The sequence below is a fragment of the Pongo abelii genome, chromosome 18 (genome assembly GCF_028885655.2).
Source record: "Pongo abelii isolate AG06213 chromosome 18, NHGRI_mPonAbe1-v2.0_pri, whole genome shotgun sequence".
Lineage (NCBI taxonomy): Eukaryota > Metazoa > Chordata > Mammalia > Primates > Hominidae > Pongo > Pongo abelii.
In genome coordinates, this window is record NC_072003.2 from 46,493,170 (window position 1) to 46,520,735 (window position 27,566).

The window sequence follows — 27,566 nt, forward strand, 5'->3', positions numbered from 1 at the left end:
TCCAACTAACCAGCATGGGGAAAGTGGGGTGGCTCAGGTTCCATAGCGTAGCAGGTGGTAGTGAGACCTGCCTTGCTCTCATGCTCTCAACCTAGTGGGATACCATCCTATGGCCTGCCACTGGCATCGAGCTGAGGCAGCCAGCCAAATCACAAGCTGTTTGTCTTTGGACTGCAATATAGCCCCAGGCCATAAAACTGTGGCTCCCAGGTGAAACTCTTCCCAGCCCAATTCCAGGATGGGGAGGTTCCCGAATCCCATAACCTTGGCTGGAGCCAATGCCACACTTGCTTATCAGTTCTGGCCTGGTTCCCGGGACTGTGCATAGTCTGCTAAAAGGTAGGATCAAGAGTGGTGTCTTATGGTGGCCACTTATGTTTCAGAAAGGGCATGGGATGTTCCTTCCCTGGAGTAGTTCCTTCTGAGAGTCTCCTGGCTACTCCCTAAGTTAGATTCAGGACTTGAGAGGGATATGGTACTCTCCTATGGTCTGGATTGTATGATTCCCCAGTGGGAAAGTGGACTGCAGAAAGAGTCTCATTTACCTTTTCCCGTATTGGGGAATCACTCCCAGTTCCTGGCCCACCCTGGTCAAATAGGCTTCCTGTTTTCCTTCTGCTTCCTATTTTTTTCTTGTTGCTTTTCTGTTGACTTCCTCATGTTCCCTCTTGGAAAATGTATTCGAAGTGTAATAGTCTACATGCTATTTTGCTCTTTGAAGTATGAGGTGTGCTTGAAATGCTTCTAGTCAGCCATCCCTACCACTTGGTCACAAGCGTGTGTTGGAGACCTCCGACATGAATGGCTGAGAGAAGGTCCAGTTCTTCACACCCCTGAGGGCAGCAGGTAATGGAAGAAGTATAAGGTCCCTGGGCAAAGAAAGACCTGGAGGAACTGGAGACTATTCCACCTTTCCTAGAGTGACAGTTCTGAATTCCAGTGACTGTTACTTGGTGGTAAAATGATGTGTTTGGATAGCCATGGAGGCAAAAACTCACAGCTGAAGGGCTGCTGTCTATGCATCTCCAAGATTTTAACAATAAATTTGGCTTTAATGATTCTTATAATATACATTAAAATAGAAGGCAGATGGCTTAAACAGTTTAATATAAAAAAGACATCTTGAAACACTTGATGGAATTCTGAATACAGAATGTTAGTGCTGGTAGCGAGTACCGAATTTCAGTTATTTATTTTCAGATTCTAGCAAAATGCTCCTTTGTAAGTATAGACAAATTATTGAATAAATACATAGCACAGTAAAAAAGATTATGCAATGAACTGCATTTACTTCTAATTGAGTGATCCACTCAATTCTACTACTAAGTGAGTGATCCACTCAATTCTACTACTAAGTGAGTGATCCACTCAATTCTACTACTAAGTGAGTGATCTTAGATAAATCACTTAAGTTCTCTGTGCCCTAATTAATTCATAAATAAGTAGACTATGTGATTTTATATTTCCTTTCACCCCTAAAAGCCCACGAGTATAATTTTTAAAAAGTATTGAAACACAGAAATCTATGTGCCTTAATAAAAGTAAATAACATTCATGACTAGAGAGATTTACTAAAAGACAAATGAGAATAAAACACACAGATCAGTGAACAAAACAACCACCATTAGACAATCCTCCTTCCCACAGGAACAAAGAGTTCAAGATGATTCTTGGTGAAGATTTTCACTGACAGACAAGGGACTAAAAACTAGAGAAAGTGTAAATTAATGTATTATAATATAAAAGGTCAAACCTGCAAGTGCCTTATTGAGTCTCTGTTGATTTAGAGCAAACATGAATTCTATTTCAAACTGGCAGTATTTCCAATTTTTCTTTTACTTTTCTTTTTTCTTTTTTGAGATGGAGTCTCACTCTGTCACCCAGGCTGGAGTGCAATGGCACGGTTCAGCTCACTGCAACCTCCGTCTTCCAGGTTCCAGCAATTCTCCTGCCTCAGCCTCCTGAGTAGGTGGGACTACAGGCACCTGCCACCATGCTGGCTAATTTTTGCATTTTTAGTAGAGACAAGGGATCACCATGTTGGCCAGGCTGGTCTTGAACTCCTGACCTCAAGTGATCCATCCACCTCAGCCTCCCAAAGTCCTGGGATTACAGGTGTGAGCCATCGTGCCCAGCTATTTCCAATTTTTTCTAGCTAAATATTTCATGACTGACAAATGATAATAATATAGGGAATGCCTGATTTGACAGAGTATCAATTATAAAATGATTTCATCTATATCTGGTGCTTATTTCCAACAACCTATTCAAAAATCCTACTTAAAATTTTGTTTAACAGGACTCATTTTATTGGTTGATCAAAATCAACCAGGTTTTTTATTGTTAGACTATAGCACTGGATAAACTCAAGACTTGGCCCACTAACTCACTTCATTAGGTATTTTCTCATGGATGCCAGATACTGAAGAGGCAGCCAACCATATAGATGTGACCTTGTCTGGTTTCCCCAATGAGTCTTCAAAAAAAAAAATCTTTATGTTTCTGAGGTTTCTGATTATAAAAGCAGTGCTATGGTGTAGTAAATTTGAAAAGAAGCACAAGAAAAAATAAGTACCTGCTACTAAAACAGAGAGAGAATTATTCTGGTTCTTTAAGACTCCTGCTCTCGAAGAACTTGTACTTGCTTTTTTTTCTATTAACAGAAGGGTTACCAGTCATTTTTAATAGTCAAAGTTTGTATTCATATTTAAAAGACTAGAGAAATTTGTCTTTTAAAATAAGTCATAAACACTGCTCCCAAATACTTCAGTTAAAAGAAGTCCTGCTGAGGAAAAGACCTCTTCTTTAGGTATGACATTTTTGGTATTTTTTTTTAGCAATGTTAATGACTAATACATAGTATATTTAAATGATCATACTATTGAAAGGTGACAGCGTGCTGGCAGTCCTCACAGCCCTCGCTCGCTCTCGGCGCCTCCTCTGCCTGGGCTCCCACTTTGGCGGCACTTGAGGAGCCCTTCAGCCCTATGTCCAAGATCTTAATGCTGCAATCACTAGACACAGACAATTTAAACATTGTAAAAACTTACTTTGTGGGATTAAAAAGCTGTTACCAAGAAATTAAAGACAAATAAAGCCTAATTTAATGGAACACCCCGTACTTTCCTCTCTCATTTACACTCTTATTTTGACAATTTCTCCATAATGCACCAGAAGTATATGCTTCATTTCACAGATGCAGAAATTATGACGCTAAGCCAGGCCTTTAAAGCAAATCTTTTTATATCAAATCTAATTCTCATGCCACTGTGCCACATTGCCTTGTTACCTGACTTACATTTGCTATGTTTGCACATTGCTATGAAGAAAACACTTAGATCACTCTGAACTAAGCTTCTTCTCTGCAAAAACAGAGACGAGGTCTTGATATTCTATTTAGATTTAGTGACAAATATATGAAGAAAAATAGACGATAGGCTGGGCGCGGTAGCTCACACCTGTAATCACAGCACTTTGGGAGGCTGAGGCAGGTGGATCACGAGGTCAGGAGATCAAGACCATCCTGGCTAACACGGTGAAACCCCGTCTCTACTAAAAATACAAAAGATTAGCCGGGAATGGTGGCGGGCGCCTGTAGTCCCAGGTACTCGGGAGGCTGAGGCAGGAGAATGGCATGAACCCAGGAGGCGGAGCTTGCAGTGAGCCGAGATCGCACCACTGCACTCCAGCCTGGACGACAGAGTGAGACTCCGTCTCAAAAAAAAAAGACAATAATGCTGATTTATATTTTCCTTTTACATTCTTTCTGTATAGTATATATTCTTTATTTCTGCCTTTGCTCATGAAGAAAGTGAGAAAAGGTGATGGGCTTATGTAAAGAGATGTATCTTGCTACCAAAGACTTATTATGTGTTTTAAAAACTCACATACACAACATTGAAAACAGTTACCCAATATAGCAGTTAATCTATCAGCCTTAGGGGGTAAAGGTTGTAAAGTGAGGATCCAGAAAGATTTGGACATTTTAAGTTACTTCCGGAAATCTACAGAAATACACTTCCTGCTGAAACCTTTTAACTCTCTCTTTTAGTGTTAGCCATTTTCTTTGTCCTTTTATTTCCTTAGAGACAAGGTCTGACTCTGTCACCCAGGCTGGGATGCAGTGGTGTAATTATAGCTCACTGCAGCCTTCAATTCCTAGGCTCAGGCGATCCTCCTGCTCAGGTCTCCTGAGTCCCTAGGAACACAGGTGCCTGCCACCATGCCTGGCTAATTTATTTCATTTTATTTTTTGTAGAGATGGGGTCCCCCTATGTTGCCCGGGCTGGTGTTGAACTTCTGGGCTCAAGTGATCCTCTCACCTTGGCCTCTGAAAGTGCTAGGATTACAGACTTGAGCCACCACACCTGGCCTGTTAATAATTTTCCATTGCAAGTTTTCAACTGATTCTACCTTTACTTAAATTAGTCTGATCGGACTAAGTCACTGGGATTTGGAAAAAAAAAATTCTTAGATTGATACATTTTAACTTACATGTTTTAAATGTTCTGAAACATAAATAAACAACCCTTTGGGATTTATAGTTGTAGAAAAAGAACAGAAATTAAATAGCCATCAGTTCTTTCCGTATCAATAATCTGTGTAGTCTACAGTTGGTAGGAGGTTACTTAGCTGTCACAGATCTCTTGGAATTAAAGTCATCGCTCATGTTGTGCCAGTCTAGCTTAATTATAGGTTTCTTAGTTAAGCTTAAGAGGGAAAGGGAAAGGAATGGTATTTCAATCTTCACAAGGAACTTTCAGGGTAGGTATAACCACCTTCATTTTATAAATTTACAGATACATAGACAGGTCAAGTAAGTGACGAAAGGAAACAGAAGTATAAGTGGCAGCACTGGCATTTCAACTGAGATCCAAAGTACATGATCTTTATTTAATTCTCTTATCCAAAGGTGCATTTAACAATAAACTTTTCAGTTAACTGTATGTGAGAGATGACGTAGTGCGTGTTTCACAATGCACGCTGACCTGAATTCCTTTGAGCATAAATGTTGTCTGTACATTTGTTTCTCCATTTGTGTTTTACTTCTCCTTTTATTAATATATGCGACTGAAAGTATATATATAACAAGAGAGGCCTGAACCTAAGTCTTGTCCTATTCACAGACTATTAGGAGAGGGATTTTCCATCTTGTCATCCTGGTGATTCCACACACGATAACCACTAGTCTGAGTCATACAGATGGCTAAGATTTACCAAAAAAAAGTGCAAAATCTTCCATATCACTCTTCTTTTGAAGAGGACTGCTACTATTCCTTAGGAGTCATAAAACTTTGTGGCCACTATTCTTGTAAAAAAGTTGATTGATATTAAATAAAATGGATTTAAGTATATTATCTCAGAATGGCATTCTCCTTTCCCAGCACTGCCCTATGAAATACAAAAGTTAACTGTATATGTTGATGATTCAACAGCTAAAAAGCTTACTTTACTTATCATAGTATAATTTTATGTAAAAACAAATTTAGAAGTGTACTCAGTGCACTTCACGGACATATGGAAAATGATGAAATTTATCTTGGTACCACTAGTGTATAAGTAATGAAATTTACCAACATAATTTGTCTGGAAAGACAAGTATATACACTCACATATCACTTACTACTCTCTCTCTGTAATTAATGATGTGCTGTCTTATACATATAAACTGCTTGGAAAATGATACTTCTGACCCACTGTCAGTAAGTAATATTTTCTGGGTTGCTTTCACAGTGGTGACTAGTACTTTGTAGTGAGTAAATTTCATTTCTGTCTTGTTCACTTCTATAATCAGGGTAGTTATTGAGCTGAACAAAGACATTTTTCCAGAACACAGCACAAAAGATACAAGTTAAAAAATGTGACGGTATTGGGAGAGAGACAAGGAGGGCAGACCTACAACTTCCCTCATGTGTTCTAATATGAGCTTTAGAAACAAATTAACAAAGAAAAAAAAACCTAAGAGAATGAAACAGAAGACAAAAATAACAAATAGAAATTTACAAGAGTCACAATTCAACTCCACATGGTAACATTTCAAACTACTATGGATAAAGTACAAATCCAGTATCTTAGAAAGAACATAAGAGGTTACCTGCAATGAACAATCAGATTATCACCAGACTTGACTAGCAAAAGTGAATATCAGAATTTAATGGTGAAGTGTTTTTAAGGATATGAAGTAAAATAATTTTGAATCTAGAATCCTATACTCCGCCAAGTTAGCAATTCAGGCTGGGGGAAAATAAAGAAAATTTCAGACATGTAAAGTTTCAGAAAGAGGCTGTCCCAGATAGAATTACTTGATAATGTGTCCAGAAAAATGGAAACTGAAGAAAGAACGAAAGATATAATATTCAATGGTGATCAGAGAAATCAGTAAACCCTGTAGCTAAGTGTAAATAACTGTAGCAACAAAATGTGAAAATCATTCCATCAATTGATAATACCACTGAACGAGAAGTAATTGGGGTGGGGAGAGAGAGAACTAGAAGTGTCCTAAGATACTTGCCTTACATATTAACTCCAGTAGTTCACTAAAGGTAAAATTTAAGTATAGGTATTAATATTTAATAACCACAATGACAAAAATAAAAATTTTAATATGTTAACCACCATAGGAACTATAAAAGGAAGAAAATGTTGAATAATCCAACAAAAGGCAGAAAAGAAGATAAAAATAAAGATTTAAATAATATAATTAACTGGAATGATATTTCAGATAACCATTGATTGAGCTATTAAACTACCAGAAACATTTCAACAAGTTTCTAAAAGTATTGCACAAGCCACATTTATATTTGTAATGCCATATTAAAAGCATAAAAAATGAAGAGATAGACTAAAATCCAAAAAACCACCATAAAAACAACTTCCCAAACATATTTATGTGAACCCTTTAAAATACCTTTCTAAATAATTCTGTGTATATGCAAAATTTTAAATAAAAAAGTACAATGAAACCACTTATTATCAAAATACATGACCTGAAGTCAAGCTCACAATATTTAGTCTTAAAAGCACTTAATAGAAAACAAGAGTAAACATCTATTAGTTTAGTATTCAATGAAATAATGTAAAAAATAAAAAATAAAAATAAACTTGAAGAAAGCAAAACAGGAAAAAATGTAAAAATAAACATAAAGAAAATATTCATAGAATAAATTCGTCTTACTGAAAATAAAGGTGATTCTTTGAACCTCTACAATACTAACAAAAACAGACATGACTGAAATAATGAAACGGAGAAAGAGGACGGGCGCGGTGGCTCACGCCTGTAATCCCAGCAGTTTGGGAGGCCTAGGCGGGTGGATCACAAGGTCAGGAGATCAAGACCATCCTGGCTAACACGGTGAAACCCCGTCTCTACTAAAAATACAAAAAATTAGCCGGGCGTGGTGGCGGGCGCCTGTAGTCTCAGCTACTGGGCAGGCTGAGGCAGGAGAATGGCGTGAACCCGGGAGGCGGAGCTTGCAGTGTGTGGAGATCGTGCCACTGCACTCCAGCCTGGGTGACAGAGCAAGACTCCATCTCAAAAAAAAAAACAAAACAAAAAACGGAGAAAGAAGTTTTTATCAAGTCTGATGAAAGAAATTAAAAAGGCAAATAATACTAAAAACATGAAGGAGTCGTATCTAAAGACTTAAAGAAAATTTAAAAATTATAAAGGAATACAACTTTATACCTATAAATTTAGTGTGTAAGGGTATTTACAAATACTTTAATTAAAAATTGATTGCTGATAAATAATGTGTAATATATCTTTTAATATATCTCCACTGGAATTAATGGTAGAATTAACTCTCACTGTCTACAAAGGTTTCTTCCCTCAGAACTAATTAGTGGAGTTCTTTTTCCATTTTATTATGGGACTAAGAATTTTAGTATGGGATTCATTATAGCAGATGAATAGGCAATATTATTGAAAGAAAGTTTTTTGATCTTTACAAATTCCAACTAATGAAGTTGGAGTTGGTTGAGTGAAGGCTAGCCAACATAGCAATATGAGGTCTTCTTCAATAATGACACAGAATGAGTTTACATCCAGGACAATATTTCTTTCTTCTTTTAACATTTATAATTTCAACTTTTATTTTAGATTCACAGGGTACATGTGCAAATTTATTACATGGGTATACTGCATGGTACTGAGTTTTGGGGTGTGACTGATCCCATCACCCAGGTACTGAGCACAGTACCCAATTGTTAGTTTTTCAACTCTTGATCTCCTTCCTCTCTTCCCTCTCTAGTAGTTCCCAGTGTCTACTGTTGGAATTTTTATGTCCATGAGTATGCACTGTTTAGCTCCCACTTATTAGTGAGAACATGCAGTGTTTGATTTTCTGTGCCTGTGTTAATTCGCTTAGGAAAATGGCCTCTAGCTGCATCCATGTTTCTATGAAGTGCATGATTTTGTTATTTTTCATGGCTGCATGGTATCCATAATGTATTTATATCATATTTTAAAAAATCCAATCCACTATTGATGGGCACCTACATTGATTCCACATCTCTGCTATTGTGAATAGTGCTGCAATGAACATACGTGTGCATGTGTCTTTTCGGTAAAACAGTTTATTTTCCTTTGGGTATATACCCAGTAATGGGATTGCTGGGTTGAATGGCAGTTCTAAGTTCTTGGAAAAATCTCCAAACTGCTTTCCACAGTGGCTCGACTAATCTAGATTCCCACTAACAGTGTATAAGTGTTCCCTTTTCTCTGCAGCCTCACCGGCATCTCTACTTCATAGAGAATGTGAAAAAGAATAGTGGCTAGAAATGTTTCCACAGATGTAGGCCTTTGTACTATCAACCTCCATGCCTTTTGAAAAAGTAGAACATCTGCAACATAATGTAACCTTTCAATGATGAGTCAGGGTCATTAATGTAAAGCTAAATTATTGTATAAAGCTGAGGATGCTAATGAAAATGCAGATTATAATTGAATTAGGATGCATGATATTGGATAAGTTATCTGATTTATCTCAAACTATTTTCATATTTGTAAAATAAAGATAATATCCAGCCCATGAAAAATGATGGTAAAGTAATACAAACTAAAATTACTTTATAAACAAAAGCCATTTTCTTCCCAGTATTAACTAACAGGCAATATATTACATTTGGCCATTTACAGATTTACTTGCCATTTAATAGGCTTGGGATGTTCTCATGGCTAATACTCAGACTTCTGAGTGTGCTTCTTTGCTGCCAAAAACTTTTTGTATTTTTAGCTACTTCTAGGCTTGGAACTCCGATAAGAGCCCAGTGGAAGCTCAGGTTTTGCTATCCAGTTTCATCTGTGACTTGCAATATATTAGTAACAATAAAACTCTTCTTAAATACGTCAATATTTTGACTGTATCATACAAAGGTGATAGGAATATTCAGAATGAAGACTACGAGTCACACTCTTAAACACAGTCACTAGATTAAATTCTCAAAAGAAGGAAGAAATATTCACTCTATGTGCTTGACATAATGATACATTATTAACATAACTTCTTTTTTTTTTTTTTTGACATGGCGTCTTGCTCTGTCGCCCAGGCTAGAGTGCAATGGTGTGATCTTGGCTCACTGCAACCTCTGCCTCCTGGGTTCAAGCGATTCTCCTGCCTCAGCCTCCCAAGTAGCTGGGACTACAGGCGCCCGCCACCACGCCCAGCTAATTTTTATATGTTTAATAGAGATGGGGTTTCACCATGTTGGCCAGGATGGTCTCCTCGATCTCTTGACCTCGTGATCTGCCTGCCTTGGCCTCCCAAAGTGCTGGGATTACAGGCGTGAGCCACCGCGCCCGGCCTATTAACATAACTTCTATAGTACCAGTGTTAATCAAACATTTACTTATTACTAGGAAATCACAATCTGTCTTCGAATTTTAGAAAATGATCTAACAAGGTCTAGAACATTAATTTTCATATGATTTGTCAAATTTTCCTACAGAAATGTAACAGCAACTCTAAATAATATTTATATTTAATTTAAAGTTAGGGCTACTTCTCAACTGTGATGGAATGAACACTGAGATGAACTGAAATCTATCTTTTAATTCTCATCCATCTTAAAAGAACAGAAAAGAAATAACTGAGTTTTACACAACTGCTTTTATAATGGTATTAAGACTTTCATAAAAAAGTACAACTGCCTTTAGTACTTATTTTTCCTGCAGAGCTAAAGTGTTCACTGCTGAGTTAGCAGTTGATACCATCTGTATTGCTGAATGGCAAAGGAATTGTTAACAAAAACACTGTAGATAAAGAACTTTTATAGTAAAATATAAATTATTTAGATATTCTAAGGATGAGTAATCACAGGATTAAATGAATTTAAAATGTAATTTCTTATTCTTCTGAATAGAGCCAATGTCTAAAATAAAGTAATTTTACAGTTCTTCGTTTTTATGTGCCACTATGCTTTTAAAAGGAATAACACTCACGTTCCATTCAGGAGTTTGTTTTGGCTATATCAGATCTGTTTCACACACATAGGTTACAAGTATACATTAAACTCTGCATAACAGAGCACCCTGATCATGTCCTTGGAAAACTCTACAAACACGATGCAGAGACATTATAATTTCAAACTGACATGCTTAGGAAAGTTAACGTACAGACTCTCCATACTTTTCTGTAAATAGTTTAGGGACACTCACTAATGATAAATATTTCTCTAAATATCAGATTTCAGGACAACACTGTTTGGAGTTAAAAGCAGTAATAGGTCTGACTTTTTCTGGAGAAGTTGTTTTGTATCATGAGCCTGGTTCTAAATATGGAGCTGAATCATTAGTAATTCGAGCATCAACAAATAAATTAATGCTCAGAAAAATAATGTAAAAGGAAAGAAAGAATAAGGGCTGAGGAATATAATTAATTGTGAGATGAATAAAATGATAAGGTATTAAAATTTAGGAATAGTCATATTTATGGCATCTGTCAGGATTCAAGCTAATTATGAGTTTAACTATATTGGTTTATCTACTGGTACTTCTATTTCAAAAATTAAAGTAATTGCAGCATTAGAAGTCACTGCTAATGCAATAAATGTACTCACAGTTGACATATACAAAAAGTATCAATAGTCATGGTGGAATTTCCAGCGTCATTACAAAACAAGCAACAACAAGTAACAACATTTACTAAATGTAAAATCAGTATGCCAAGAGTATCTTTCTAAGTGGTTCATTTATTTTTACCTTATTTAATCTTTACTATAACTCCATGACAGAGGTACAATTATTACACTTATTTCACACATGAAGAGTTCGAGTAATATGACTAAGGTCACACAGATGGTAAGTGGTAGGACTGAGATCAAAGCCTAGAGTCAGTTCTTAACCACCAGTGTCTTTGGTCTCAAAATATAATTGGGTCATTTGCCTATAACAACTTTTGACCTTTTAAAGATTATGTTTTATTGAGTGAAATATAACTTTTTACTTTAGAATGAATGTTCATTTTTGTTTTACAGATAATCTGTGAAAAAAAAAAAAAAAACAACTAAGCAGTTGTGAGAAGTGCAGGGACCAAATTAAAAAACAGGAACTGAGCTCATCATGTTCCTTATTTAAGAGATTATAACATATTTAGGTACTATTCAGTTGCAAAGTACCATGGTTTGCAAATATTTCTCATATAGTTTACAAATATTTCTCACTTGATTTAATTTCCTTACCTTCCAGATGTGTTCTTTAGTATGACCAGAGCGTCTGGATAGCCATCCATATTGTAGTCTCCAATATGAAGGGTAATTGGAATTGGTATTTCAGTTGGTTGCTGTTCATCCACAAATGGCACAAAGCCCCAGAGTGTGCCCTTATTGCTGAAATCTTGTAGGACTGGAACCCACTATGGATTAAGAGAAAAAGATCAGACTTTATAGTTATTTTATAAAAAAATTTATAATTTGCAAAACAAACGATCAATTAAGTTTTCAAGATAAGCATTATTTTACTTAACTTCTTTATCTCTACAATATGGTAGGGTATCATAATTTACTCTGATGAATAGGTGACACTCTGGGAAAAAAAAAGTACTTTCCCTTAGAATTTATCCTAGTCATTTTTGTCTGAACTGGCACAGAAAGCCTTAGAAAGTTTTTCACAATATCACACGAATCTTAGGATTGAACTGATATTAATACACATCCAGTCAGATTACATAATTTAAAACTGTGTCACATAGAAACACTCAAATGAATATTTAAAAAAAACTAGAGCAAGCTGTAATATCATCTAATACTGATGTGCTTTCGGGAGGACCAACTTAGGAGGAAAGTTAGAACATGACAGAGACCCCGTTGTTCATTCTGCTGCTGTGCCTCTTACACATGCAGATGACCTCAGTCATTACCTTCCAGCTGAGCAGCTCCTGAGGCTTTCCAAACAACACCAGGCCTGACAGGCTTTATCAGTAACTGACAGGGCACTTCTCAGCCAAGAAGAATGAGCTCTGTCACTAAAAAGGCCGGAAGCTACATTTTTAGTAAATTCCTTTATTTCTATATTAATGGCCATGAAGAGAACAGAAAGAGAACAGAAAGCTCATTTGAAAATGAGCTTTGGAAATCCCTTTCTCTTTAGATAACATAAATCTTCACTTTTTAATAACTAGAAATCTGAAGAGTGGAAATCATGCCATTAAGGTTATAGTTGTGCCCACAATTTGCTGCGTATGAATGCTGGCACATAACCTGAAGATGTCCGAGCAGAAGCAGGCACAGCTGACTTGAGATGGCAGGAGACCAAACATGCTTAGAGATTCCTTTCCTTTCCTTCTAAGCAGGTGACTCATTTATACGGCTGCAAGTCAAATTATATTAAAGACGGTTTCTTGAAAAGGGGTGAATAAACAGGGTATCTCCAACAATTTATGTATTTTCCAAAGAAAGTATAATTTACCAGGGAAAAAGGAAACTTGGTAAAGACATATTTACAGAAAATGAGTTTTTAAAAAAAATTGGTATGCATCTTTAATAATTTTTCAATCTTTAAGCAAAACAGTATTATTTTATATATCATTAAAATGTTTCAATGGTTTCACTTGGTTTTTAAAAAATTGTTGGGTTTTATTTCAGCAGATGAGAATTTCACAAAATGCCACGTTATCACAAATTTCTGAAGAGGCTGACAGGTTATTAATGAGGATAAATCACATTGAATAAAGTATTCCTGTTAAGGTAAATCTATTAAGGCCTAAAAAGTAAAAAGATTTTTCAGTATCAATATGACACTGATAATAGTCACCAAAGAACTGTGACATTTATCTTCCCAGAGAGAGATGACTATATAATTTGAAAATATTCTTACAGTAGTCTGTCGATAGGCAATAATTACTAGGATTACTAATAATTATGAACCAATGATTAAGTATTACTTGACCTAAAGTTTTAAGTGATTCAAAACCTTAAAAAAAGTTCAAGATAAAACTTACAAGTATAACCGTTAAATGCTTTCATTTATTTTATTTTTAAGGCTAGTAAAGTGAAGCTTTGCGGGTGGAGAAGAAACAAGGAAATCTGTAACTGGCTGTGTTCACTTAACACCACTGTACTCAGACCGGCCAGTTAAATGCTTTTAGAATGCTGACTGTGTGAAGATTTGTTTTCACATAAAATATGATGCTCCTTTTCCATAAGGGCTATAAAAGTCAATACGTTATTCTATCATTTATTACCCTCCAAAAGAAACATTAATTCTAATATGATTGTTATAACCTATCATTCCCATATTAATCCTCCACTGTGACTGTCAGATTCTAAATTGCTTACCTACAAGCTACAGGTAAAAGTCAGCATGAGATAATAAAATAGGTTTAGTTAACACAAATAAAAACAAGATCAGTTTCGAAAATAGATACAACGTTCTTCTACGTAACCTTTTATTATAGTGTTTTGCCATATTCCTGGCATATAAAAAGCTAAAAGATCATTTAATTATAGTATCCAGAATGGGTTTTCTTCACTAGAAATAATTATAACAATGCTTTTCCCTCAACAAATTAAAAAATAATATATTTAAATGCATTTCATTAAGTTAAAATGAGGAAGTCGGTAACTTAATTTTGGGGTTCCCTCTGTTCTGATTCTACAGATATCTTTTCTAACCTTAGAAGATTTTTTTCCAAGCACATTAAAAAAAAGTTTACATTAAAAAACAACTTGATATACCTGCTTCGTCCCAGATCTCACTAAGTAGATGGTACTCTTTTGGCAATTTTTATCTTCACAGCCTGGCAGTAAATGATCCATGTGTCCATCTCCATCTGCCAAAAGAAACTTCAAGAGTCCATTAATAGTCACAAAATAAAGTGTTCTTGTATGGTATATTAAATTTACTATTTGTTCAAAGTCTACATCAATCTGGATAAAACAGAAGAATTTGACACATGGCTTCAAAATGAATATGATTTTATTTAAAAAATTACTCTGGCCCTTGCAACTGATTATCTGGACTGTGTCTTGTTCTAAATTGCACACTTCTGTGTGGTTAAGTATTTCTATAGGAGGGAGGGGGGCAAGGGCTGAAAAACTATTGGGTCCTATGCTATCTGGGTGATGGGATCAGTCATACCCCAACCTATGTAACAAACCTACACATGGACTCCTTGAATTTAAAATAAAAGTTGAAATTATAAAAAGGAAAATGTATAGTGTTGGTAAGAGACCCCATTTCAGCCTGTTATGTTAAAACCATCAATTTTTTAAAATGTAGCTTTGACTTATTTACGTAATTATCACTGCTGCTATAGAAGAGAAAAATAAGCATATCAACAGTAGTCCATTATTATACAGAGTATTTTAAATGTGAGACTCTTATCTTTATACATACGTAAGAGCCTTTATTCTGGATGAACTTGGATCCAAGAGCTATAAAGCTCTCAACACTCTGGCTTCTTAAAAGCACCAATAAATTTTTATCAATGAAAAAGCAAATGAAAGGAATATAGATATCCTTTCCGAGTGACTGTTTTTTGCAAAGCTGCACAGTATTCTGCTAAGGCCTACAGAGGTGAGGTTATGGAGGAAGTTAGTAAGTTACTGACATTACTGAGGTGTCAGCTCCTCTAGTGCTCTCTCCCATCTAATGTCACCGCTACCTGATGGGGTTTACAGTAATTTTGATGTCCCAGAGTTAAGTCTCTTTATGTGGACATTCACAATGCACAGTCACTTAGTTTTTTAATTTGGGGGCTGATTTTGTATTGCTTTAATCACTGATTTATTGCTATTGTTTATTATATTATTTAACTTGTGCCTGAGGTAGTATATACACCTGGAAGAAAATAAAAGGATTATTAATACAGAAGTATGCTTCACTGTATATTTAGTGAAGCATACTTACATATTGAGAGCTATGTAATTATCAAAAGCCTATCAAGTCTCCAATAATGTATTCAAAAGAAAAAAAAAGAATTTTAGGCTGAGTGGAATTAAAATCTAGCCAATGGAAACTGACTTCAGCATGGAAAATTAAAAATGCATAACAAAGTAAAAAATGAATTTCTTTCATTTAATTTCATGATTTGATTACTTAGGATCCTCATGATTAATAACATTCATGATGATAAACCCTGCCTTAGAGGAGTGCAACATTAAATACAATAGTTGAATTAATAATAAAACATGTAGAGAACATCTGTAATTTGGCAACATATAGATTTGGACTACTGAGAATTAAATAGGTTGAGAGATAAAGATGTAATTCTAGGCAGGAATACTTGAAAAGGAGAAGGTTTTCCAAGGAGATAAACATATATCATGGCTTAAAAAAAAAAAAAGTTTGAGAGCTAGCCAAGTAAGAAAGAACTAATACAAAAATGTGATTTACAAACTGGCTCGAGTGATAACATAGACTTCATTAAAACCAAATCATTCTACTGTAAATTAATGGGAGAACAATTTGAAGAGCATTACCATGGCTTTTCCCTTTATTTTTACCCCAATGACAAAATGCTCATATTAGAATCTTATGCATACTTTACTTCTCCCCTAGTTTCTCTTTCTTCCAAGTAGTTTCATATATCTCATGACTCTTTTGACAATGAATTGGCTGGTATTTTTTCAAGTGCTCTAACAACTACCTAGTAAACATATATCTAACTCGTGATAACAGCATAATCATGCATTTTAGTATAAATTATCAGTAGTATTTTATAGATACGGTCACAGAAAACTAAACTCAATCACAAAATGTGTTTCTTGTGCTATTCTAAATGCTATATATATATATAATTTATTATTTATTTTTTTTTGAGGCAGAGTCTTGCTCTGCCACTCAGGCTGGAGTGCAGTGGCATGATCTCAGCTCACTGCAACCTCCCGCTCCTGGGCTCAAGCAATTCTCTTGCCTCAGCCTACTGAGTAGCTGGGACTACAGGCATGTGCCACCATGCCCGGCTAATTTTTGTATATTCAGAAGAGTCCGGGTTTCGCCATGTTGGCCAGGCTGGTCTCAAAATCCTGGCCTCAAGAGATCCGCCTGCCTTGGCCTCCTAAAGTGCTGGGATTACAGGCATGAGCCACTGCCTCTGGCCTTATTTTTAAAAAATATTTAGGTGAAATGACAGAAATGCTTTTTGAGAGTACAATTTCGAGAGTATAATTTTGAAGGAAATTTGCTCTTTTAAAAGAGAGAAGCTTTTAAATTTACATATTTCAGTTTTTTGTACTTTCTTAAAAGCTTTTTTATTTGGTAGTAATTTATACTTAAAGTTGCAATAACAGAAATAGTACAAGAAACATCTGTTAAGCCTTTAACCACATTTTCCTATTGTTAACATTTTACCCCTTTTACAAAATCATTTGTGTTCTTTCCCTCTTTGAAATAAATTTTTTTCTGAACTATGTATATAAGTACATACATTAAGGTCCTTTGTTCCTAAATGTATCAGTGTGCATTCCCTAGGAGTAGGGATATTCTCTTATATAACTACAATACAGTTAACAATTCACAGTTTACACACAAACAATGCATTTATCCAATGTGCTATCTATATTTCAATTTTGTCCACTGACCTCTTGTCCCGTACAGCATTTTTGTCCCTGCAGCACAGGATACAGTGTAGGACTAGAAATTGTATAAAGCTGTTACTTAATAGCCTCCTTTCATTTGGAATGTTTCCATAGCCTTTCTTTGTCTTTAATTTGCATATCTTTTAAATCTCACACTACAGGAATATTTTATGTTTTAATATATTATTATGCCTGGGGAAGAAAGTACTTTTAACATGGGAAAAATCAGAGGCACAAGGCTAGGAGCTAGAATTACTTTAAGCAAATTCTCAGAGAAATAATCTCTCTTTGTGAGTAGATTACAAAGAAGGGCATGCTGATGGAGATGCTAGCCTGTGAACTTGGCACAGTATTTAAAGAAGAACCAGGAATTTATAACTTTGGATTGTCTTTTCTTTGGGACTTCAGTAAATACGTATCTCAAGTTTTCTTGAAGGCCAAACTTCTTTCTCAAAAACTCAAGAGAAACTGCAACAGATGGAAGAGCATTTTGATTTACTTATATTTACAAAAACCAGTGTAAAAATCAGCCTTTTTCAGGACTGATCATCCTAAACTAACAAACACATGCTAACTTCCCTTTGATGATAACTTTAGCCAAATTACAAATGAAATTCTTCTCTAAAACATATAAATACTTTATTGAAATAGAATTAAGGGTTTAAAACTGATTTAGAGAAACTAAAACTGATTTAGAGAAAATTTTTAATTTTAAAAGCAAAACTAAAGTGTTATTGTTCTTGTCATAAAAATGGATTACAATGAATTTTTATATATAATTTTTGTTTTTAATTAAGCAGAGAACAATAAAAGATACACATAAAAAAGTTCACATATATCACTTATTCTCTTAAACATTCTTAATATTTTCAGTCTAATGAAGTTAACTGACCTGTGGAATTGTTTAAGCAAATTAGAACTCATTGTTCTGGCCCCAGATTACCTTTCCAACTCTGTTAACCACAATTTCTCTAACGCAGTGGTTCTGCAGCCTCTGAATCGGCTGGGAAGTTGTTGGACATGAGAATTCTTAGGCTCCTGCCCAGATCTAACAAATCACAATCTCAGGAGGTGGGGCCCAGCACCTTGTATGTTCCTAAGTCCTCCAGCTGACTGGATGGGGACACTTGCTCTCAGGAATCTACACTGGTCCCCCATTGATGCCAGGGGGTGCAATGGGCATCCTACTTCTAGTGGGCATCAAGACTTCTACATGTCTTGATCATGTTTCTTCATTTAGAATAAACTTCTTTTCTTGCTAATCAAATTATATTACCCCTTTAGGACTCTCTGTATCCCTTCCTTTTGAACACTGCTCCAGCCTCTTGGGACTCCAGGACATCTTCTACATAATCTCATGTCTTTTAGGCACGTCAGCTCACTACAGTAATAAAACACATACCACTACATAAATAAACTGTTTTCTGTGAATGTCTTTCCACTTGGTAACAGTATGTGGAGATTTTAACATAATGGAAAGAAGATAAAATTAAGAACAGTTAGATTTGCATTTTTAATCTAGCTTAGCTGCTAATAATGAGTAATCAGGCATGCAATCTTAAGAAACCAAAAAAAAAAAGTCATTTTACTCCATCCCCTGGCTCCCCTCCAGTGGCAACCACCATAGCAGTTTCTTGTCTATCCTTCCAAGACAATCTATGCAAATACATATACTACATATAATTTTGCACAAATAGTAGTGTACTCCACACATTTTCTAGCATCCTAAATTTCTGACTTAATAATCTTTGAGATGGTTTCATAATGGTAAATCTGTATTTGTGTCATATAGATAATATACTATTACTTTGTATGAAGGTATCTCAGTAACGGATTCTCTATTGATATGCAAATGCTGGGTTGTTTCCAATCTTTTGATAATCCAAACAATCCAACCATGAATAATTTTGTATACTCTCACCTTTGTGAGATTATATCTGTAGTATAAATTCCTAAAATGAAAATTTTCAATTGTTACATTAAATTAAAATTTATATTTTACGCTCCATAGAAGAATAGTTCTCAAACTTTTAAATACTCTGAAAAACTGAAGACCCCAAAGAGCTTTGTTTATGTGACTTATATCTATGCCTATTTACTGTATTAAAAATTAAGACAGAAATAGTTCAATATTTTTATTAAGTTAAAATAACCATAAATATATTACATGTAAACACAAATAACAATTTCATGAAAAATAACTTTTACAAAACAAAAAGTTTTTGAAAAAAGAGTAGAATTGCCTGGCTTTAAAATAAAATTATATTTTAACACTGATTTTATATGTAATCTGTTGTAATATGTTGTTTTGGTTGACAAATACGAAAAAATGCAGTTGGTAGAAGTATTAAAATAGCCTTTTCAGACAACTCTGGGTATTATCCCATCTATCGTCAAACTCAACAAGTAATTTTTTTAACAGTTATTTGCAATGAGGAATCTAAAGCCATATCAATGAATTTTCCCTACTCTGTTAATTAAAACCATTGGTTTATCTTGCACTTTGAATGAATGCTTCATATCCATCTATGCATTCATGTAAAATGCATGACTTTGTGAAATCACACATTGATCATTTGAAAAATATTAGTTATGTGGACCTTCTAAATGTTGATACACTTCATTATACCATATCAAAAATTCACATTTGTTGATATCACTACAATCTCATCACAAAAGTCTTTAGATGTTGGGAAGCTGTCAGCTCACTGCAGATAGAAGTTTTCCAAAATTAAAATTTTTGCTTGAAAGCTCAAATTTTATCACTGGTACCGAATCCTGTCAGTTGTTTTCTTGATGTGACAAGCTCACTTTGTTTATTTTAGAGAAAATGTCCATCAACTACCGAAGCTGGAATAACAGTAGTTTGTCTGTCAAGTTGTTCTTTCAACTAAGAAATGGTATTTTAAGAAGTAGCTAGTTTAGCTTGCAACTTAATCTCACCAGTGCTTTTCATCAACACAACCAACATACTTGGTATGCAGATGTGTTTTATGCATATTTTCCAACACAGACTATTATAAAGATGTATACTCAAGGGTTGAGACTTATTAAAATTATTGTTTTTTTGCAGATTCATCGAAAGAATTACTAAGTGAAACTGACCATGTTTCTTGTTCCCTTCCTCCCCCTCCTTCATTTTAAAATTGTGAATATATGGTGATGAGGACCACAATGAATACTAGTGAAGTTTGGTGCTAGTACTTTGATTTGTGCTACACTGGAAGCAGCTTTATCCACCATTGCTTTGCTTTGTCCTTGTAAATGTCAACAGGTGAAAAAGTCAAACAATATCTTAGTATTAGTGTAAAAATAATTTTCACCTTGTGTAATCCTTGAAAGAGGTTCAGGGAGCCGCCCCTCCAGAGGCACAAATATATATACATATTTTTTTTGAGATGGAATCTCACTCTGTCACCCAGGCTGGAGTGCAGTGGTGCCATCTCCGCTCACTGCAACTTTCGCCTCCTGCGTTCAAGCCATTCTCCTGCCTTAGCTTCCCAAGTACCCAGGATTATGGGCGTGTGCCACCACGCCTGGCAGAGTCCCATATTTTGGATCACACATTCAGAATCACTACAAGAGAGGTTACACCAATACCTCAATTATCAAATGTTTTAACTTTTTGCCAGTCTGATAAGTGAAAATGGTATCTCACTGTGGTTTTAATTTTTGTTTTCTAATGAATAATGTTGTTGGTCTTTTACCTGCCACTTTGTGGCAGCCCTTTCAAAATTAAGAAAATTATTCTTTTATCTGTGATTTATTAATATTTTGCTTTATGGCTTCCATGTTTTGCTTATATTTTATAACGGCATTTCCAGTACACACATATAACTCTGTTTCCCCCACCCACACCCTGTTTTGTTCTAGTACTTTGGAGTTACTTTTAAGTCTTAGATTAACCTGAAATTTATTTTGATATACAATTGTGAGTTGTACTGCACTTTTTACAGATGGATATCTGGTTAGCTGTTCCACACCAATTATTGAATGATATATACTTTTCAGAAAATAAACTAAATCTCTTTCGCTTTGTCTTTTATCTATAAAATGATTAAAAGGAACATAACTTAGCTACCATATGTGATCACTGTAAGGATTAAATGTGGAAGAAAGAATTTGGAAAAAAAACCTTAAAGCAGGAAACAAACATAAAGGAGTACATTATCCCTATCTAGCCCTATCACTGTGGTATTCTGTGGTATTCTGTGGATTTAATACAGTGGTATGCTCTGCCTAGGCAAAAGAGTAAAAAAGGCATTAGAGTAAAAAAGAGTAAAAGAGTAAAAAAATGCATTAACTCCTGGAAGGACAGAAGTACTTTTTCTTCAGGGTTCTCACTTCAAAAACCCACTGCAAAGTTGTCAGTGGAAATACTAAAACACTTGGTCATGAAAAATGAAACTAACAATTTAGAATTTGACAAATGTTGCTCCATAGATGGCAAAAAAAAATTGTAAATGGAATGGCTAAATATTTCTATCTACAATCTGGAACTCTGAGTTCAAAAACAAAAATAAATCAGTGATTTCTGATTACAGAGTAGAACATGGCACGACAGCTCACACAGGGAACAAGTCAAAATGCCTTCTTCCACCATCTGGAAAATCTACTCATGGATGACTGTAGCATAGATGAGCTATAAATACCACAAATCACATGACTAATTAATGGCAGAAGGTTTTAAATAGAATTCAAGGCTTTTAATATGTGAGACCCAGGGCTGAAAGATTTCTATACAGAATCTCTGAAACTGCACTTCTTGCTAAAACGGACTCTGAATATAGACAGAAATAATGGCTTTCTCATTATACTTGTCAAGAGATAAGGGATATATGACAGATAATGTATTTACATATAAAATGACATTTTCTTTTGTGATTCATTATTAATATAAAGCTGGAAATACAGGCTAAAATTTTTAAAAATCCATTTCCTTTTTACTTTTGAAAACAGTGAAGAATATAACTTTATATTTTTCAGAACACATCATTAACATAAGAGAAATTATTCTCAGAAAAATACAGAGTGCGTCATGGTGGTACATGTTAGTTCCAGCTACTTGAGAGGCCAAAGCAGGAGGACTACTTGACCCCAGGAGTTGGAGGCTGCAGAGTACTATGACTGTGCCTGTAGATGGGCACTGCACTCTAGCCTGGGCAACACAGCAAGACTCTATCTTTTACAAACACACACAATGTTACACCTTTGATATCATAGGAAACAACAATTATTATATAAACCAGGTTAGATACTTTTAGGGAATAAAATTAAGAATTTTAAAATAATTGAATAGAATAAAAATATATGCCATGCATGAACATATTTACAATTCTTTATTTTTAAAATGCTCATAAACCAAATTATGACAATGTGAAACAAGTGCTAATATAAACGGAAAAAAAGAAAAAAAAGAAGATCGTATCATCTACATTACTATGTGGAAGGGATAAACAATTTCTTCAAAATATTAATTTTTAAATGGCATAAATGAAAGAATTATGAATATGTACACGGGTTTACTTATTCTGCTTCAGATGTTAAATAGCATACAGGTTGATTTTAAAGTTCTGCACATATACAGAATTAATGTACCTACGTTATTGAAGAGAAGTCTACAAAGTACTAGTGCCTTAGTGGAACTTTAAAAATAAGCAATATATACTATTAAAGAATCTGAACATGATCAGAAAAGAAAAGCTATACTTCTTTAAGATGCTGCCAATCACTGTCAGACATAGTAATGCTGGAAAGCGTGACATGGTACCAAGGATACAGAAAGTTAACTAAACTAGCTTTAATATAAGTTTTTGTAAAAAAAATTATTAATTTTTAATTGACAAAAACTTTATAAATTTAGAATCTACAACGTGATGTTTTGAAATATGAATACAGGCCAGGCACGGTGGCTCAAACCTGTAATCCCAGCACTTTGGGACACCAAGGCAGGTGGATCACCTGAGGTCAGGAGTTTGAGACCAGCCTGACCAACATGGCAAAACCCCATCTCTACTAAAAATACAAAAAGTTAGCCAGGCATGGTGGCGGGCACCTGTAATCCCAGCTACTTGAGGCAGGAGAATTGCTTGAACCCAGGAGATGGAGGTTGCAGTGAGCTGAGATCATGCCACTGCACTCCAGCCTGGGCGATACAGTGAGACTGTCTGACACACACACACAAAAGAAATATTAATACATTGTGGAACAGCTAAAACTAGCTAATTAGCACATGTATTTACTTACATATTTAACATTTTTTCTGTGTGTTCAGAGCACTTAAAATCTACTCTCTTATCAATTTCCAAGTATATATTGTTATTAACTATAGTCATCACATTGTATTTAATATAAACTTAAGCTTTGTGACTACTTGGCCATCAGAAAGGACATTCAGGATGATTGTTTTTCTCTTGCCAAGGTCTGGCATAAACCATTCTATTTATTGTGCTGATTGATATAAATACTTTTATTTGTTATTTAAATTCCCAAATAATTGCCAGGCTTCAATAATATCTCATGGATACTTATCTAGTGATGCTTTTCTGTTTTGCTGAGTATACCAATTCTTTCACTACTGTTATGATTTAAATATTTCTCCCCTCCAAAACTCATGTTGAAATTTAATCCCTAATGAGGCGCTATAGAGAGGCGTGGCCTTCAAGAGGTGACTGGGTCAGGAGGGTTCTCCCCACATGAACGGATTAACTTATTCATGAGTTAATTAGTTGATATGTTAATGAATTCATGGGTGATCATGGCAAAGAACATGGGTTATCATGGGAGGAGAACCACAGAATTTTATATTTGGGAAGAAGATGATAAAGTGCCATAAGAAAAGGAAGAGAGGCCTGAGCTAGCACATTAGCAGGCTTGGCCCCCTAGTAATTTGATTCTCTGTGCTGCCCTGGGATTCTGCAGAGTCCCCACCAGGAGGAAAGCTATTATCAGATGTGGCTGCTTGACTTTGGACTTCTCAGATTACATAACTGTAAGAAATAAATTTCTTTTCTTTATAAATTACCCAGTTTCAGAAATTCTTTTATAAGCAACAATGGAGTAACACAATTATTATACCTTGATGATTTTTTTTCCTAACTCAGAATTTTATAAAGCAAAGTCATGACCTATTCTTTTTCCTGCTCTGAGATTCTCCTCTTCTCTCCAATATGTGAATCAAGGTAAAAGCTGACTATCTCAGTGAGTTGGAGTAGAAATGGGGTGGACTGAGATTGGGTCTCAGTATACCCAATTACAGCCCAGTCACCATGATGACGGTGGAAATGTTTCCTAAACATTCTACATGGCAACAGCCTTATTTTACTTTCTGAAGTCTGGAAGAGAACAGGGAGAGGAAGATGGGACTAGATTATTCTTAAAATTCTTATGATTAAACCCTAAAACTCTATGGCTATTGTTTTATATGAAGTATTAAATGTGCTATGAAATTATAATCATTTCAGCTTTTCTTACCAAAAATAAATATGTGTATATTTACTATGCACAGATACAGTATAATTTTTCTATAATGTTCATACGTCATACAAATGAAGAGAAATATTTCTATCAATAGTACTTTAAAATTTTGGGGTATATCTTTAAAAATCTACAAGCTAGAAGAGAGTGGGGGCTAATATTCAACATTCTTAAAGAAAAGAATTTTCAACCCAGAATTTCATATCCAGCCAAACTAAGCTTCATAAGTGAAGGAGAAATAAAATCCTTTACAGACGAGCAAATGCTGAGAGATTTTGTCACCACCAGGCCTGCCCTAAAAGAGCTCCTGAAGGAAGCAATAAACATGGAAAGGAACAACCGGTACCAGCCACTGCAAAAACATGCCCAATGGTAAAGACCATCAAGGCTAGGAAGAAACTGCATCAACTAACGAGCAAAATAACCAGCTAATATCATAATGACAGGATCGAATTCACACATAACAATATTAACCTTAAATGTAAATGGGCTAAATGCTCCAATTAAAAGGCACAGACTGGAAAATAGGCTAAAGAGTCAAGACCCATCAGTGTGCTGTATTCAGGAAACCCATCTCATGTGCAGAGACACACATAGGCTCAAAATAAAGGGATGGAGGAAGATCTACCAAGCAAATGGAAAACAAAAAAAGGCAGGGGTTGCAATCCTAGTCTCGGATAAAACAGACTTTAAACCAACAAAGATCAAAAGAGAGAACACCATTACTTAATGGTAAAGGGATCAATTCAACAAGAAGAGCTAACTATCCTAAATATATATGCACCCAATACAGGAGCACCCAGATTCATAAAGCAAGTCCTTAGTGACCTACAAAGAGACTTAGACTCCCACACAATAATGATGGGAGACTTTAACACCCCACTGTCAACATTAGACAGATCAACGAGACAGAAAGTTAACAAGGATATCCAGGAATTGAACTCAGCTCTGCACCAAGCAGACCTAACAGACATCTACAGAACTCTCCACCCCAAATCAACAGAATATACATTCTTCTCAGCACCACACCACACCTATTCCAAAATTGACCACATACTTGGAAGTAAAGCACTCCTTAGCAAATGTAAAAGAACAGAAATCATAACAAACTGTCTCTCAGACCACAGTGCAATCAAACTAGAACTCAGGATTAAGAAACTCACTCAAAACCACTCAACTCCATGGAAACTGAACAGCCTGCTCCTGAATGACTACTCGGTAGGTAAATCACGAAATGAAGGTAGAAATAAAGATGTTCTTTGAAACCAATGAGAACAAAGACACACCATACCAGAATCTTTGGGACACATTCAAAGCAGTGTGTAGAGGGAAATTTATAGCACTAAATGCCCACAAGAGAAAGCAGGAAAGATCTAAAATTCACAATTAACATCACATTTAAAAGAACTAGAGAAGGAAGAGCAAACACATTCAAAAGCTAGTAGAAGGCAAGAAATAACTAAGATCAGAGCAGAACTGAAGAAGATAGAGACAAAAAAACCCTTCAAAAAAATCATTGAATCCAGGAGCTAGTTTTTTGAAAAGATCAACAAAATTGGTAGACTGCTAGCAAGACTAATAAAGAAGAAAAGAGAGAAGAATCAAATAGACACAATAAAAAATGATAAAGGGGATATCACCACTGATCCCACAGAAATACAAACTACCATCAGAGAATACTACAAACACCTCTATGCAAATAAACTAGAAAATCTAGTAGAAATGGATAAATTCCTCGACACACACACCCTCCCAAGACTAAACCAGGAAGAAGTTGATTCTCTGAATAGACCAATAACAGGCTCTGAAATTGAGGCAATAATTCATAGCTTACCAACCAATAACAGTCCAGGACCAGATGGATTCACAGCCGAATTCTACCTGAGGTACAAGGAGGAGCTGGTACCATTCCTTCTGAAACTATTCCAATCAATAGAAAAAGAGAGAATCCTCCCTAACTCATTTTATGAGGCCAGCATCACCCTGATACCAAAGCCTGGCAGAGACACAACAAAAAAAGAGAATTTTAGACCAATATCCTTGATGAACATTGACACACAAATCCTCAATAAAATACTGGCAAACCAAATCCAGCAGCACATCAAAAAGCTTATCCACCATGATCAAGTGGGCTTCATGCCTGGGATGCAAGGCTGGTTCAACATATGAAAATCAATAAACCTAATCCAGCATATAAACAGAACCAAAGACAAAAATCACATGATTATCTCAATAGATGCAGAAAAGGCCTTTGACAAAATACAACAACCCTTCATGCTAAAAACTCTCAATAAATTAGGTATTGATGGGATGTATCTCAAAATAATAAGAGCTATCTATGACAAACCCACAGCCAATATCATACTGAATGGACAAAAACTGGAAGCATTCCCTTTGAAAACTGGCACAAGACAGGGATGCCCTCTCTCACCACTCCTATTCAACATACTGTTGGAAGTTCTGGCCAGGGCAATCAGGCAGGAGAAAGAAATAAAGGGCATTCAATTAGGAAAAGAGGTAGTCAAATTGTCCCTGTCTGCAGATGACATGATTGTACATGTAGAAAACCCCATCGTCTCAGCCTAAAATCTCCTTAAACTGATAAACAACTTCAGCAAAGTCTCAGGATACAAAATCAATGTGCAAAAATAACAAGCATTCTTATACACCAATAACAGACAAACAGAGAGCCAAATCATGAGTGAACTCCCATTCACAATGGCCTCAAAGAGAATAAAATACCTAGGAATCCAACTTACAAGGGACATGAAGGACCTCTTCAAGGAGAACTACAAACCACTGCTCAAGGAAATAAAAGAGGATACAAACAAATGGAAGAACATTCCATGCTCATGGGTAGGAAGAATCAATATCGTGAAAATGGCCATACTGCCCAAGGTAATTTATAGATTCAATGCCATCCCCATCAAGCTACCAATGACTGTCTTCACAGAATTGGAAAAAGCTACTTTAAAGTTCATATGGAACCAAAAAAGAGCCCGCATTGCCAAGACAATCCTAAGCCAAAAGAAGAAAGGTGGAGGCATCATGCTACCTGACTTCAAACTATACTATAA

The 27,566-nt window shown here is 35.4% G+C and overlaps 1 protein-coding gene across 1 annotated transcript in view; it reads right to left on the reverse strand.

The window, feature by feature from the left end:
* The window catches only part of ITFG1 (integrin alpha FG-GAP repeat containing 1), a 300,856-nt gene that overhangs the window by 141,464 nt on the left and 131,826 nt on the right, over positions 1-27,566 (reverse strand). Inside the window, 2 exon segments of the mRNA NM_001132452.2 lie at positions 11,677-11,849; positions 14,170-14,264. Coding sequence (NP_001125924.1) covers positions 11,677-11,849; positions 14,170-14,264 — 268 coding nt within the window.